General features: G+C 40.8%; 1 protein-coding gene across 1 annotated transcript; it reads right to left on the minus strand.

Moving 5' to 3' along the window:
- Positions 1-2574: 2574 nt before the first annotated feature.
- POLR1D (RNA polymerase I and III subunit D) lies at positions 2575-15640 on the minus strand. Its single transcript, XM_063127009.1, has 3 exons — positions 15478-15640; positions 7013-7087; positions 2575-3704 (listed from the first exon to the last, which is right to left on the minus strand). The coding sequence occupies exons 1-3, from the start codon at positions 15501-15503 to the stop codon at positions 3422-3424; spliced, it is 384 nt and encodes a 127-aa protein (XP_062983079.1). The 5' UTR covers positions 15504-15640; the 3' UTR covers positions 2575-3421.
- Positions 15641-16666: the final 1026 nt, after the last annotated feature.

Genomic DNA, 16666 nt, shown 5'->3' on the forward strand with positions numbered 1-16666 from the left:
CTGGTCTAGCAAAGCCCTCAATAGTGGATTACAAACTCAATGTATGGATTGTTAATTGCATTCTGCCTGCTTCTGTGTACACTACCCAGGTTGGTTTCTATTAAATAAGAGAGCACTGAAGATCAAAGGTGATGTTGTAACATTTGTTTTATTTACGAAAACACAAGAAAATGTTAGGTAGAGGCAAAGCGGAACACTGTCAACCTTTCCAAAGCCATATCGCAAACAAAGCTTCATGGAGGGTCTAATGTCGGTTCTGCTCAATTCAGAGGGAATCCCTTTGCTCTGGGAAGAACCAGAAATGGTCTGAAGGAGCCAAATTCAGCTCGGGGTTCTGCCAAATCTGATGCACATCCGTACTAGAAAGGAAAAGGATGGTTGGCAGACAATACAATTGGAAATTTGATTGTAGCCATTAGTGGAGGGAGAAGACAGAGGGCTTGCATCTAGCCAGCAAGGAGCCTTAGGGGGCTAAAAGGGCATACTGTTTTGTTTTGTGGAAACTACTGCTGATTTAAAGTGTAGCTCTATATGTCTGTATGCTTGCGTGTCAACCCCCCCCTCCATGTTCAGCTTATATATTTGTAAACATACTCAGTTAAGAACATAAGAAGAGCCATGCTGGATCAGACCAAGGGTCCGTCTAGTCCAGCACTGTGATCACAATGTGGCCAACTAGCCGTTGACCAGGAACCCTCAAGCAGGACACAGGTGCAACAGCACCCTTCCAGCCATGTTTCCCAGCAACTAGTGTATATATCCTTACTGACTCTGATACTGGAGTTCATATATACAACTCAACCTGCATATTTAAAAATATACATGCACATGTCATCCATATACTCCAATATTAGTTTGATAAAAAAAACCAACTAAATAGATTAAACTGATAACTTATAGAGTAGCCTATCCTATTGGGATAGCAAACCAGCATTGTAAGCAAGCCAATTCCATAGGCTCTTCTTTCTAGTGAATCCTACTAAAGAATTTTTGAAAGCTTTGTTCTGAACCAATGAGCGCATAGAGTTCCTTCACGTGGAAATGTTTCAATGGGGCCTGGAACTTGTGCAAAATGACATGCACAACACTATGTGTACTATAGGATCCCCCATTTGCACATGAACGCTCAATGAATGCCTAAAACTTGTTTTAACAGGGAGATATCCCAATTCTGTAAAGTTCGGAATCAGACAAACCTGAGAGCCCTGAAAGCTAGTGAGCTGACAAGATAACAAGGAGAAAGTTCAACCACTGTTAGAATTTTAAGTCTGCACCAGACTTAAAAATGGATAATCATATCCCACAGGGATGCCAACGAAGTTAAATAACCATATTAAGGTTTAAAGAGGCTCAATTATTCCATTGATCTAAAAATATTTACATATTTTTGTTAGCTAGTTTGCATTAATATATTTATGGTAGAAGTGGGTTTTACCTTCAATTCTTCAAGGATTTTTTTTTAATTATGACTTTCAAGAAAAATAACTCATGGCCACTTTTGTGAAACTCATGGCTTTTGTGAAGATTAATGTACAATTATGCAAAAATTAGTTTTGCAAAGTAACTACAATGAAGCAAAACAAAAACCAGACTTTCAACAGATATTTTTGCACAGAGTCTAGAATTGTAAAAATATATTTTGTCTTAATGGAAAGATATTTAGCAGGCTTTTTTTCAAATTTAAATGGAATCATTGCCAGTCCCCCTTCCCATGACTTAACTGGAAACCACAACTAAGGAAGTGCTTTTGACAAGTTGTAGAATTATTAAAATAGTAATAAAACAACTTCTATTTTCTCCACTGTAAATCTGTCATCAGCTGATTTGGCCTGTCTGTTATTGTACATTCACTGGTTGTTCCTAGGTAGAATTACTCTCTGCTTATTCTACTTTTCCTCAGAAAGAAGGTCTGTCCCTGGCCTTACTCTTTTGGCATTTTCAGCAGCACCTAATCCATCCCATCTTTTACCTCAATCTGGTTCAACCTTCCATTTATCCTTTCCTACAGTTAAGTATTTGATTCCCTGAGTATATTAGTGATTTACTGTTCAAGTTACATTATTAATAAATTTAAACACTGATTTACATGATATTGTTGAATGGATGTGAATTTAGCTGACTGGATAGACATGCAGCATAATGTATGTTGAGGCAGAACAGTACCTGCACTTGACACACAATAACTGAAAATATATCCACTTTTCTTTGATTATATGTCACTCTCCCCAAATGATGTAATTTTATTCACATTTAAGGGAAAAAATACATGACACATTTTTAGTAACACAGTTTAATGTTAACTCAGGAAAACCACCCAAGGTTGAAAACAGCTAAACCATACATTCATCCAAATAACTTTGTCTAAGGACATCCATGTTGATATTTTTAAAGAATAGAGAAATGACAAAGATGAATTAACATCAGAAAATAAGAAAAATGACCAATACAACTATAATAAAATAGTGATCAGAATTTAAGTGGCAATTTCCTGTACTGTTTTGCAATTTAAGTACTCAGCAATTTATTTCTGACTCTTCTGAAGCCATGTTCCTCATTATGTCTCAACAGAGGAGAGTCAATAAATAGTTGCATTTATTTACTGATGATTCATACATTATCAATTAAATGGACTGATGCAAAACAACGAAAGCCACCTTTAGATCCAGGGAACAGTTATGCACACACAAAACTCGCGGTCAAAATGGGACTCCCATCATTCATTTCATTGTTGGAAAATATTCTGTACTTTGCCTGGTGCGTTCTCCAACATTTGAAGTGACTGGGCAGCTATTGCTCATGCAGAGTTCTACATGTGTACAAGACACCAGAGTCACTCAATCAGGGCAGATGTCTCTTACAAGTTTATCAATAAACATTAAAATAATCTGTACTAGTTAAACAAAGTAATCTGTAATATTCAAATACATAAGCACTTTTCAGATTATAAACTTAGTACATTTGTACTACATGTAGCCCAAAAAAAGCAAATCAGGTTTTCTGTACCTATGCAACAAAACATTTTAAAAGCAAAGAGGGTCTGAAAAGCTTCTTTGAAGACGTTTAGAAACAAATTAAATAGTGTACAGAATACACATTCATGTATACTAATCCAAAAGGTAAACGTTTCCAAAAGACTTGTGCTAAGCACAAAAATGTTACAACTATCCAAAGGAAGGAAATGAGTTTAATTGGAAAGGGGTAGAACTGGGGGTGGTGTGGCGGCAGGGTGCGGGGAAAAGAAAAGAAATACACAAGAACTCCTCAAAGAAAGTTCACAAGAAGTACTTTGCTTGCCTCTAAAAACCTGTTACCAACACAGACATCTGTACTGAACAATACTCTCTATTCGAAGACAAACAAACAGTTCCCACAGTCTAGTGTTTAATTATATTCTTGGTTTGGAATTGCATGTATTTTTTCTTCACTTGTTTGATCGCTTTTCATACTTGTCCTTCGCGTTCTGGTTCCTGTTCCGGTGCCTCGGAGGAGAAGAACTGACTCTTCTCCTAGACCGAAAGCTAGGTTTGTAAGGATGTGATCTGTGTCTCTTTGGTTTGGTTTCTTCCCTGCTCTGAGTTGGCTCAGATTCCTCATTGTCTTCCTGATGATTCTGTCCCTGGTCTTGCTCTTTTGGGGACTGCAATGTGTTCTTAATAGTATTAATAAGAAATCGTTTATTTGTGCTGGCCAGAGGGCACTTCATCCTGCATAGACATTAGAAAGTAACAACATCAATATCTAAAACAGACAAAAACAAATACTGTGAATACCTAAACCAAATAGCTCAACCTTGCATGCTTTGGGCTTTCCTTGTATGCCACCTAGTGTAGACTTGGAGTACAGAAAAGAAATAGTCAAGACATGTGCCTTTTATCCCAGGCTTGAAAACAAAGATCAAATAGTCAAATTTCTCTATTAAAACTATATAAGTTAGACAACATGATGACTTTTTTGACGTCCACACAAAAGTCATTATAGTCACCCATCCAACAGTGGGCTCTAGCAAGTAAAAGTTTATGCCACAATAAATCTGTTAGCCTTTAAGGGGGTCAACAAGACTCTTGTTTCTGCTGTAGTAGACTAACCCAGCTCTGCCTCTCTTATAATCACAGAGCTGGCATGATTCAACTGTTTGATTCTTGAACTACTGCACAGTCTAACATGTGTCTACAATCCATTTCAGTTCAGTACAACTACAGACACAATGCTAAAAAATGAGAAGTTAAAAATAGACAAAACTATAGCTATAGTTTTTCGAAATAAATAGCTACTTGTTCGTTCTTAGCAAGTGCTATTAAAACTATCATGGGGTGATTATTAGCTTGGAAAAAAGGAGGCTAAAGGGAGACATGACAGAGGTGTACAAAATTATGCATGGTATGGAGAATGTGGATAGGGAGACATTTTTCTCCCTCTCTCAAAATACCAGAACCAGGGGTCATCCCATGAAGCTGACTGGTGGGAGATCAAGGACAAATAAAAGGAAGTACTTCTTCACACAGCGCATAGTTAAATTATGGAACTCACTACCACAAGATGTAGTGATGGCCACCAATTTGGATGGCTTTAAAAGGGGGTTGGATAAATTCCTGGAGGCAAAGGCTATCAATGGCTACTAGCCCTGATGGTTGTGTGCTATCTCCAGTATTCGAGGCAGTAAGCCTGTGTGCTCCAGTTGCTGGAGAACATGGGTGGGAAGGTGCTGTTGCACCATGTCCTGCTTTGTTGGTCCCTGGCCGATGGCTGGTTGGCCACTGTGTGAACACAGTGCTGGACTAGATGGACCCTTGGTCTGATCCAGCATGGCACTTCTTATGTTCTTATTAATATATGATGTCAATAGGCAAAAGTTATTATTTTAAACGTATCCCCTCCTCCTTTTGCATATCCCAAGACAGTTCAAAATATTAAAGAATTGAAGAGTAATGGTGGTGGGTGGGGAAGGAAGTCTTGCTGACATTTGCCACTCCCCTTCCTTGGTAAAGGGCACCACAAGTACTCCTGTTGCTTGAGTACTATGGAGATGGAGGGAGACCTTGCTCTTTAAAATAGGGGAAAGGCCACAGGTCATTGGTAACACACATTCTTTGCACGCAGAAGGTCTCAGTTCATTCCCGGCATCTTCAGCTGAAAAACGGCTGGGAAAGTCATCTATGATCCAATGACAGTCAAAGCTGACTAGACAAGATGAACCAATGACTTGACAGAACGTTACACCTTCATAAGGATGTGTGTTCAAGTAGTAAAATAATCATTCACAGAGCTAAATGTTTAGGAGTGCTGAAAACTCAGGGCCTTGATTAGGAATTTGTGTGAACCGCCCAGAGAGATTCGGGTATTGGGCGGTATAAAAATAAATAAATAAATACTCAAAGCAGTTTTAGACGGAAGGATTAATGACAGCAGTATTGTGAAATGGCTGCATTAAGGTGTCCTGCATGTTCCACAGTATTAAGAGGTTACCAGATATTCGAGACCAGATTTTGAAGTTCAGTCTCACTGTTGCTGTTAGAGAAGTTGCAAGGATTTGACAAGTTCTGAGGCAACTCATGCCCTGCTCTCTTTGAACCTGTGAACAAAGCCACCTTTATTTATTTTTATTTTATATATCTACTCTACCTTTACCTTCTCCAAGGGTATAGTTACTCTGCTAGGCCTCTGCAGTGCCAGAGGCCCTAGCAGAGTGTGTTTCCACACCGGGGATGGGGCTACCAGTCCCATAATCTCTGGTGGGGAAACAAGCTTTGCTGGGACCCTCAGTGTGCTGTTGCTGCCTTCCCCTGTCTCAAAAGATAACTGCTTGGGTTAGGGCAATGTTAAAGGGGAAGCAGTGAAGTCAGGCACCTTTGGGAACAAGCAATGGAATCCTGATGCACCCCTAGTTGTAGCACTTGTTTCAGAAGTACAGAAACATACTGCAGGAATATTTAGCCAGAAATGTGCCAAAACGTTTACATATTATGTATAGGTAAATACTGAACATAATGGACTGTAAGCGTCATAGCTTTCAGACAAGTTACAGATTGCTCTATCAGAGCAATTATGTAAAATCAATTCCCATTGTTTTCAATGGAATTCCCATACACGATGGTGGCCAAATCAACAAAAGGTAATCATTTAATTCAGGGGTGGATAACCTCAGGTCTGGGGCCAAATCCAACCCTCTTGGGGTCTCAATCTAGCCCTGTGGGGTTCCCCAGATAGCCACACACCCTTGCCCTGACCCACCACCTTTCCCCCAACCACTGATTGTTGGTTGGTTTCCTGACTTTTGTGCATTTTCCCCTCCATTCTAAAACACTGAAACAGGGTGACCATATGAAAAGGAAGACAGGGCTCCTGTATCTTTAACAGTTATATAGAAAAGAGAATTTCAGCAGGCGTCATTTCTATGCATGCAGCACCTGGTGAAATGCCCTCCTCATCACAAGAGTTAAAGCTGCAGGAGCGCTGCCCTCTTTTGTACTCTAATATAGCTTGTGCAGCTTTAACTGTTGTGATGAAGAGGGAATTGCTGCATGCATACAAATGACACCTGCTGAAATTCTCTTTTCTACACAACTGTTACAGAAACAGGAACCCTGTCCTCCTTTTCATAGTCACCCTAATTGAAACACCTCCATTCCTCCACTGTAAAATGGTTGAAATGCCTTACTTACTGAGAGTAAGAACTTTAAGCTCAAGACTGCTGGCATTTTCGGCCATCAGGCTGAAAGAGGTTTTGCAAGCCTGATTTAATTCATTAATGGTAGACGTACAGTCAAATCTTACACATGCTTAATTTGAAATAATTCCCAGTGTCTAGTGGGGTTTACCTATTAATAAGTGTGTTCAGGTTTGCAGCCTTAGCATCTGTTTTTTTAATCAATTTATATTTTATAAAAACACTACCTTTGGTTAGCTTAGGATACAATCCTATGCATATTTTTAGACAGAAAAAAGTCCTACCACTCCCAGCATTTGCCAGCCAGACATGCTAAACATGCATAGTATGTACTCTTAAAGAACTCACCAGCCCATAGCCCCCATAGTTTCTGCTCTGGTTTTTCCACGCTTGGCTTCTGTTAGAAGTTCTTCCACTGCCTTCCTAAATATTAGAGAAGAGAAAAGGATTTAAGTTGACCAATTTTCCAGTGTTTTTAGAATATAGACACACTTATCAGTTGTTCATGAAAAAGAAAGCTAGGGCAAACTATTGACCCATCCCTAATATATTTATGCAACCTCAATTACTCATTTTTATCTTTAACAGTCTCAATCTAATGAATCACTTGACAGGCACAGAAGATACGGCTTACTCGTTTTTCTTTTTGATAAAAGTCAGTTTATCAAAACACGATTTATGACAAAAGAGGGGGGAAGAACATGTATAGGACTGCGCCCTAATTAGGATAACCTAGCAATCTGCGAAGAATGTAGGCACTCCTGACACCATGTCTGCATAAAGGTGGGGTTTTTTTTTACCACAGATCAGTGATGTGTGCTGTCTTCAGTGTAATTATCTAGGAATTCATATAGGTGTTAATGCACTGAAATTACCAATGTAGAGAGAAAATTTCCTCACTTCAAGCTTCAATGGTTCAGTGACATTTTATGGAGAAATATGAACTTCATCTACATGCGCACCTGTCATGACCTCTTATCTCCCTTAAGAGCCTGCAAATTTAGATTACAAGATGACAGCTGAAGTCTCCACAATATAAAATCCTACAGGACCAGAGAACTGCAGCTAAATGTGTTAGCTAAATTTGTTGAAATCCATGTGAAATACAGCACTTCAGCCTCTAAACCTCTTTGGCCTCCCTAGCCAATAGATCCTCCAGACTCTAAATAGATCATAGCAGAGACAGGCTTCCTTTCTGCCAATAGCAAGCTGTTCTGCTGTGAGATCTTTTCCCCCCTTTAGCCACATTTTCTATTTTGTCTGTGATCTCATTAACTCCGCCCTCCAACATCACCTGTTCCTGCTTTCAACCCATTGCCTAGGGTGACCATATGAAAAGGAGGAACGGGCCCTGTGCCACGACACAGGCTCTTTACAACAGGCCTGTCCTTGCACACTCCCTGCTCATGCTAAGCGCCACCACTTTATGAGCCTGAGGTGAGGGACAAACACCACCTTTCTACAAACTATGTGGAGAAAGGGGTTGAACAGGAATAATTTCAGGAATAAAATGTTTATACATTTTATAACAGGGCCTTCTCTGTTGTGGCACCCCGGCTGTGGAATGAGCTCCCTAAGGAGGTTCGCTTGGCACCTACATTATATGCTTTTAGACACCAGGTGAAGACCTTTTTATTCTCCCAACATTTTAACAATCTATAAATACATGTTAACATGGTGTTTTAAATTTGTAATTTTGCATTGCTGCTGTTTTTATCTGGTTGTATTTTATATTATGGTTTTATACTGTTGTTTTATACTTTGAATGGTTTTAATTTTTGTGAACCGCCCAGAGAGCTCCTGCTATTGGGCGGTATAGAAATGTAATAAATAAATAAATAAATATGTGCTGTGAATTATATGTGCTAATAGTGAATTAATGTCAGAATGGGTGTTATATGTATATAACTGCAGATGATAAATGCCAAGGAGACACGTGGGATTTTTGTGGTAGTACAACAAACTGAATAAAAATTTATTTCAATGTTCACAAACTTTGTTTCATAATAAAACTTTTCAGACCCTTGTTAAAACTTCTCATCCAATCCTTTCTCTCTTCTCATACACGCTTTCCTTTCTCTCACACCTTCACTTTTGAACTTTCTTTATTATCAGGATTTTTTTAATATACACTAACTGACTATCTGCATACTACACTCAACAGATAGCCCTCTTTACCCTGATCCTCTAATTCTCCCTCGAACCAAAGTCCTTTAAAAACACACCCACACCCTATCATCTCAGTCATTCCCTTATATATCCTCCTCCCCACTCCTAAGATATTCAATCTCCACCCACTCAGATCAACATGCTAAACACAATAGACTTACAAATCCTAGACATACATTGTGGGGTGTAACACCACAGGGTCATGTATCAAATTTCAGCAGGTGTCATTTGTATGCATGCAGCACCTGATGAAATTCCCTCTTCATCACAACAGTTAAAACTGCAGGAGCCCTGCCCTCTTTTATATTTGGTCACTACAGCAGGGCTCCTGCAGCTTCAATTGTTGTGATGAAGAGGGAATTTCACCATGTGCTGCATGCATACAAATGACACTTGTTGAAATCCCCTTTTCTATGACAGTGTTAACGATAAAGGAGCCCTGTCCTCCTTTTCATTCGGTCATCCTGCCATTGCCTATTTTGTTGTACATCTTTCCTATCTTTGGAATTTCTTCCAGCCAAATTCATAGCCGTGACACTTCCTGGCTGCTTTGCACTCCTTTCCCACCCCTTAAATACAAATAAACAATTGCACCTGTTACTAGGCCCTGTCTGAGCTCTTTCTTTAAGGGATTGAACAAAATTTTCTTAATGGCATCTCGTTTCTTCAAATTACTGTCTTCTCAAACCATCTTTTCCTCAAGTGTCCTTCTCATTCACCTGTCTTTCAGGGTGGATAAAAATCTAGCTTTTTAAAAAAATGGATTTTAAAAAAATGAAATACCACGTTTTTCTTAAAGAATACCTTGGTTAGTATTACATAATCTGGGTTGCATCCAGGATCTGCTTTCTGTGGACAGTAGAGCACTGCTCCACAGAAAGCAGATCCTGGATGCAAACCAGATTTTGTAATACTAACCAAGGTATTCTTTAAGAAAAATGTGGTATTTGATTTTTTAAAAATCCATTTTTTAAAAACGCTAGATTTTTATCCACCCTGAAAGACAGGTGCCTCCATCCAATTGTTGAGAATCAACCCTCCACCCCAAAACACACACACACAAACACAGAGAGCTTATCCTGTTCAGCAGGGTTCTCCAACCCTCTGTGTAGCATTTTCGTGGGGCTGGAGGAACTGTTGTGAGGAAGAGGCAGGGAATTCCGCTCAAACCAGCCCAGTTGCACACATGTAAATCTGGATCCTACCCTCTGAATATAAGCATGTTAGCCTATAGTTAACCACTAAAATGAATCAATGCCATCTACCAGATATGTTGAGCTAAAGGAGGTTTTTCAATGTAAAAGAAATAACTATTTGATCATTCCTCAAATATGAATATGTACACTCTACTACCAAACATAGACAACCTCATGAAAATAAATTGCTCTAGCTTGCCCAGATCAGACCTTACTTTGATCCATCAGTCATGGATATTTAATTTTGTTTTCCAGCTTGTTTTTGTGAGGGTGGGGCTAGGCAAAGGTAGAAAGAAGCAAAAAGGAGCAATACTGTAATGAAGAAGACAAGATAAAATTGTCAGCTCTGCAGGTTCTTATATTCCCATATTTAACCTAAAGCAATATTTAACCTTATGACCAGTCATGGCTGCTGGTCATAAGACCTTATTTGGGAATATTTTAAAGACATAACCAGTATAGTTTAAAAAAAACATGAAGTGTGCAAACGTATACAGTGTGATAAATAGATGTAAGGCTTAGTTGTAAAAATGAAACAATCGTGCAAATAATACTCTATTTAGATGTAAATTTAGATGTAAATCTAAATTTACATTTAGATGTAAATTAACCATTTACAAATTTGTACCTTGGTTTAGGAAATACATGAAATATCATTGAGAAACCTGATTTAAATCAATCTTTTCTCCTTGCTGATTTAAATCAATCCACCATCTTCCTCCTTGAAGACTTCTGTTTCTCAGCCCACTGATTACTTTCCCCTCTTTTCTCAGATGTCCTGCTGCGGGACTTCTTACCAATTAGTTTCTGTATCTCCCCAGGAGTTAACCTCCCTGCATGTTCAAGAATCTCCTCCTGTTGCTAGGCCCAGTGTGAGGTATTTCAAAGCCAAACTGACTTGTCTGCCAAGATTCTAACCTTTGCCATCTTTTCTGGAGATTAAAAATGTTTATGAACATCCCATGAACTCACTGCTAATTTAGCCCCGCTGAATTATAAGTATAATTAGAAAGCTTTTGTCCAATCTGCACTTACTTACATACATTTTGGGTTGCCAATTTGTTATCAGTTGTTCTACTTGCTGAATCATACTTGCTGAAGTACAGAACTCTTTGGATTTAAAGGTTCTTAAATAATTTGACCGTTCTTGCAAGTTTTTTGACCAAGCATTCCCACATGGTAAAGTGAGAAGGGCAGGGTGGTATTGTGAAGATCTCAGGGACTTTCGTGAGGTGAAGCCGCTTATGGTTCTGCTGCCAGGAGAAGTTAAGGAGCAGGGCTATGCTTGGAATTTCTCTCTTCCTTCCCATAGGAGAATTCTGAATCAAAAGCTAGTATTTTGAGGCTCTGAAGTGAGTAAATCAAACTGATAGTTTAGCAGCACTGCTGGCCTATTTCCAAAACCTGAACTCTGGCATTCCTCAGAGAACATTTGTTATTGGGTATGACAAAACTACAATAAAATAAATAAATAAATCCTCACTCAGTGCAGGTTGAGCTGCTCACAGCCCTTTTCCCTAGGAGAACTGCTACGGAACCATTGGCTTGCCTACCTACCAGTCCTGAAACAAATGGCCCCTATTGGTTGCTGCACAATATCCTGAAGGGAATGCTAAACTTTTCGGAAACCCTATCTCGTGCAGTTCTGATTCTATGAAGCATTCATCTATTGGTACTAAATACTTCCGCTTGAGTCTCTTTTGCCATCTTAGATCCTCTACGGCAGGACTGGGCAACACATGACCCAGCATGTTTGTGCACCCCCTGCTCACTGCCCCCACCAACCTGGAAATCCCAGCAGAACTGTGCTTCCGATGGCCCAAGAAACAGCTGTCTAGAAATAAATTGGTAATATAAAGGCTGCCCAATTGATCTCTACTTTTGTTTTCTACCAACCCAGGAACATGCCTGGTTCACCCAGGATGGGGAAAGTTTTGAGTTAACAGCTGGATTTTATATTTTCAAAAATGGGAACTACAGTTGTCTGCTACTTTCTCCTTCCCAGTGGCCCTAGGGGGGCACTGAAACTATCACCTCACCTGGCAGAGCCGTTTGAATGTCAGTAAACCCTTCTGCTCGATATCATCTTAAGACTCTATGCAGACATCTTGACTACAACATCTAGTCAGCCTTTTCCCCACTCCTTCTATTCCCACCACCACCACCACCCTCAACCTGTTTCTTGTAACATCTTGCCTGATTAAGAGATCTGAAGATGTCAAAAGCTTTCACATTTTTGTGATTTGAGGTGGCCAAATAAAGGTATTACATTATACTTGCTGAATGCCTGAATCAGTGTCTGGAAGTAGTTTTGGGATGGATGAGGGCAAACAACGTGATATTTAATCCAGACAAGATGGGGGTACTGGAGTAAAGAAACTAAACAATTTGGACAGAGAAATGCATCTAGTCTTAGTTGGAGTTGCACTCTCCCTGAAGCATCAAGTGCACAGTTTGGGTGTATTACTTGACTCTATGCTAACTGGGGAAGTTCAGGTGGTGGCAGTGGCAAGGAGTACTTTTTTACCAGCTTAGGCTGGTACGTCAACTGCAACCCTATCTGGAGAAGGAAGATCTTGCCTCGGGCGTTCATGCTCTGGTGATATGTAGACTTGGCTACTGTAATACACTCTATGTGTAGCCATCAGACAGTTCAGAAACTTCAGTTGGTGCAGAATGCTGGGGCCTGGGTGTGTGGGTGTGTTACAATTAATAAAAACTAAAATAAAGCAATAGAATAGAAAACACATTTTGAAAACATTAAATTTGTCTCAGACACTAATGTGAACGAAGGGATTGGAATTACAACAAATTTAATCTTACCAGGTTTTCAATATGGCATAGTCAATACATTACTGCTCTTATTCAACATAAGAACTGGTCCTAAAGGTTGCATCACCAAGACACATTGTTGAGATGTGCCATTCCTGATTTAGAAGTAATTTCAAATTCTTCTCAGCACCTATCAACCATTGTCTTTATAGTGTGCCAATCCAAAACACAAATAAACGTATTAGAATTTTAAGAAGTCTGGCTGTTATTTTAACAATATATTAGTTTTATATGTTTTAATCAGTTTTATGTATTTTATAATATTTTTATATTCTATGTTGTTCCCCGCCTCAATCCAAAGGGAGAGGCGGGTAAGAAATAAATACAGAATATATCGATACTGCACCATCTGCATGGCTTGCCAGTGCAATTTCCAAACCCAAGTGCAGGGTTTAACCTTGAAAGCCTTCAATAGTTTGGGTACAAGTTAACTGAAAGACCGCCTTCTCATATAACAGCCTGCTCATGCTCTGAGCCCATCAATAGAGGTCCTTCTCACATGCCAGCCACCAAAGGCAATACAAGGGAGAGAACCTTTTTCAGTGGTGGCCCCACAACTCTGGAATCAGCTTCCATCAGAGGTTCGTCATGCCCCTTCTTTGCAGGTCTTCAGGAAATTCTTTAAATCTACCTGTTTTCACTGGCCTTTTTATAATCTGTGGGCTGCAGGTTTTATTGCCGTTACCTGTTTCTATGGTGCCTTTATAGCATTTTATTGTATACTTATTTAATGCCTACTTGTTTTAGTATATTTTTGTATTACTCTTATCTTGACAGGATTTTACCCTCAAAGGCAGCCTAAAAATAATTTTAAATAAAATGATTTTTTTAAAATGACTTTTGGAATTTTTCTTATGACCAACACGGCTACTTTCTATTATTATTATTGTTGTTGTTGTTGTCCTCTGCAACTTTTCCAGCTCTACAATATCCTTTTTGAGGTGCAGAAACCAGAACTGTACATAGTGTACACCAAGTGTCATTGCAAGGTACAAAGGTTCCAGTCTTAAGGACACATGTGGAAGCAAGATCCATTAAGCTCAATGGATTTACTTTGGAATAAATATGCATAGGATTCTGCTGAAAAGAACCAAATACTACCATGCTAATGCTGTGCTCATGTACCTCCTTACAGGGAATAACTCCCACTGAATTCAATGTGATTTATTTCTTAGACATGCATAGTTCCTACTGAGTTCAATTGAAGATGCCTCCCCACACAAAAAAACTGAACTGTTGTGATATTTCTTCAGGGAAAGTAACTAAAATATGGGTGACCTCGGCCTCTTTAGCCCTTTAGGCATTACTAATGGAAAGTAGTCAAGCAACAATAATAGATGACCTTGGTGACAGAGGTGTACAAACATAGGTGGGGAACCTGTTTTCTTCCTCTCAGATTATACTAGAATCCAGGAAGCTGGAAGCTCATCTTGGAAGCTGATTGGTGGGAGATGTATTTATTTATTTAGAGTATTTTTATCCCGCACCTCAGCCAAAAGGCTCTCGGAGTGGCTTACAATGTATCAATAAAGAAGACAGTACCTACCCTCAGGCTTACATTCTAAAAAAAGACATGTCACACAAGGAAAAGTGTATGGGGAGGGAAGAGGGAGAAAATAAAAAGAAATTAAGGAGACTGCTTAGGCTGGTGGGAAGGCCCTGCTCCGTCCTCTCATCTCCCAATGGAGGGGCAAACCAACAGCTCCTTCTTCCCCACAAGGTGAAGATGTTAGCCCTGTGGGGGGGATGTTAGCCCTGTTGGTCAGATAAAAGAACTTCTTCACACTTCTTCATAGCTAAAATATGAAATTAGCTACCAGAAGATGTAGTGATGGCCACCAATTTGGATGGCTTTAAAAGGGGGTTAGCCAAATTTATGGAGGATAAGGTTGTATATGACTACTAGTCTTGGGAGCTATATGCTACCTTCAGTATCAGATGAGGCATGCCTACCTACACCACCAGTTCCTGGGGAACATGGGAGGATACCGTTGCACTGGTGTCCTCCTTGTGGGTTTCCCCACGGGCAACAGACCTTGGTCTAATCCAGCATGGCTCATCTTGTGTTATGAGTTTTACTCCAACTTTGAGTCTTACGTCACTTACTGCTAGAAGAGGGAGGGAATAAAATGCAAGATCTTAATCCTGCAGTCAAAGCTCCCTCAAGGGCCTGCCCAAGTTTGTTCCGCCAGACCTCAATTGCGTCAGAAGGCCTACGAACCTGCTTCAGACCGCAACCCTATAAACACACAGAGCTGAGAGTAAACCCTATTAAACGCAATGAGTTTTACTTCCTAATAGACATGTGTAGGATTGCACTGTCAGCCTGTAAGGCGGGGACACCATTTTATGCGTTATGAAATGTCGCCTTAGGGATCACCGTCGTGTCGTGTGTATGTCCCTCCACCCCACCCCTCCCCTCCCCTCCCCTCCCCACCCCCCGTCCATATAATTCGACGTTACGGGCACCGGTGGGCCAAGGGCGGGCGACCAACTGCAGAAGGGCTGCGCAGAGCGAGCCGTTGCGGCCTCTTCAGGGGCCTCACGACCAGCACCTCTATTCAACGAGTAACCTTCCGCCTCCCTTGCGCGCCCCTTCCCGCCTGCCAGCCTCACCTTTCTAGCTCCGAATCCTCCGCCATGGCGGGGGCCTCGGTTGGTGGGTCGTTCGCCTTGGCTCTTCTTCTCAGGCGCCGGCCTCCTCCATGTCTTCCTGCCCGCGACGCAAGAGCAAATCGAAGGCAGAGCTCGCGACAAGTGCAAACAGCCGCTCGCGAGGACCCCGGGAAGGGGGCGGAGGCTTCTCGGGAAGGCAGGCGGAAGCGCCGCCTTCTTCCCGCCGCCGCGCTTTCGTTGGGGCTGCTGGTGCCAGAGCTCCGCTCCCAATCCCCGGGGCAGCCCTTCACACGTTACAAATATTACTACATACGCAAAGTACGCGGAGGTTGCTTTATTTTTCACGCACACGCCCTGGCTGAGTTCGGACGACAGGCTAATCAACGGCTGTTTGTTTATTTATTTATGTATTTATTTATTACATTTTTATACCGCCCAATAGCCGAAGCTCTCTGGGCGGTTCACAAAAATTAAAACCATAATAAAACAACCAACAGGTTAAAAGCACAAATACAAAAAATACAGTATATTTCCATTTTGTTCCTATTACCTCCCCCCCCACCCCCACCCGCGTTTGATTAGCGTGTGGTCCGAACTCAGCCAATGGGTTGTTTCCAGCGTTTGTCTAACTTGAGCCCCATTCATTTCAACGGGTCTACTCTAAGGAGGATCGACACTGGATACAACCCTCTTATCTGTAGAGCTGTCACCTACGGATCTTATTCAAGCTGCAATCCTACACGTGATGGTAGTGGTGCAGTAAATTTATAATGCAAAACTGCACATGCTCATGATGATGGTTAATCAGAGTTGGCAAACAGTTGTGTTGTTTTAACGGGTGGGCAGCTTGTAACCCTCCAGATGTTGCTGGAATGCACCTCACCATGGACTATGCTGGCTAGGGCTGATGGGTGTTGCAGTCAAATAACATCTGGAGGGCCTCAAATTGCCCACTCTTGTAATAACATAGCAGGAATATAGAAGGCAGGTGTAAAGCACAGAAAAGAGGTGCTTCGCAGATGAAGGCCGTAGCTAGACCTAAGGTTTATCCCTGGATCGTCCAGGGGTCAAACCTGTTCATCTAGGTGACACACAGGGGATCCAGTGCTCAGGCAGGGGCAAACCCTGGATGATCCCAGGATAAACCTTAGGTCTAGCTGTGGCCGAAGTAATTACGACCGTCTAAAGG

Source organism: Elgaria multicarinata, chromosome 5, assembly GCF_023053635.1.
Source record: "Elgaria multicarinata webbii isolate HBS135686 ecotype San Diego chromosome 5, rElgMul1.1.pri, whole genome shotgun sequence".
NCBI classification, from domain to species: Eukaryota; Metazoa; Chordata; class Lepidosauria; order Squamata; family Anguidae; genus Elgaria; species Elgaria multicarinata.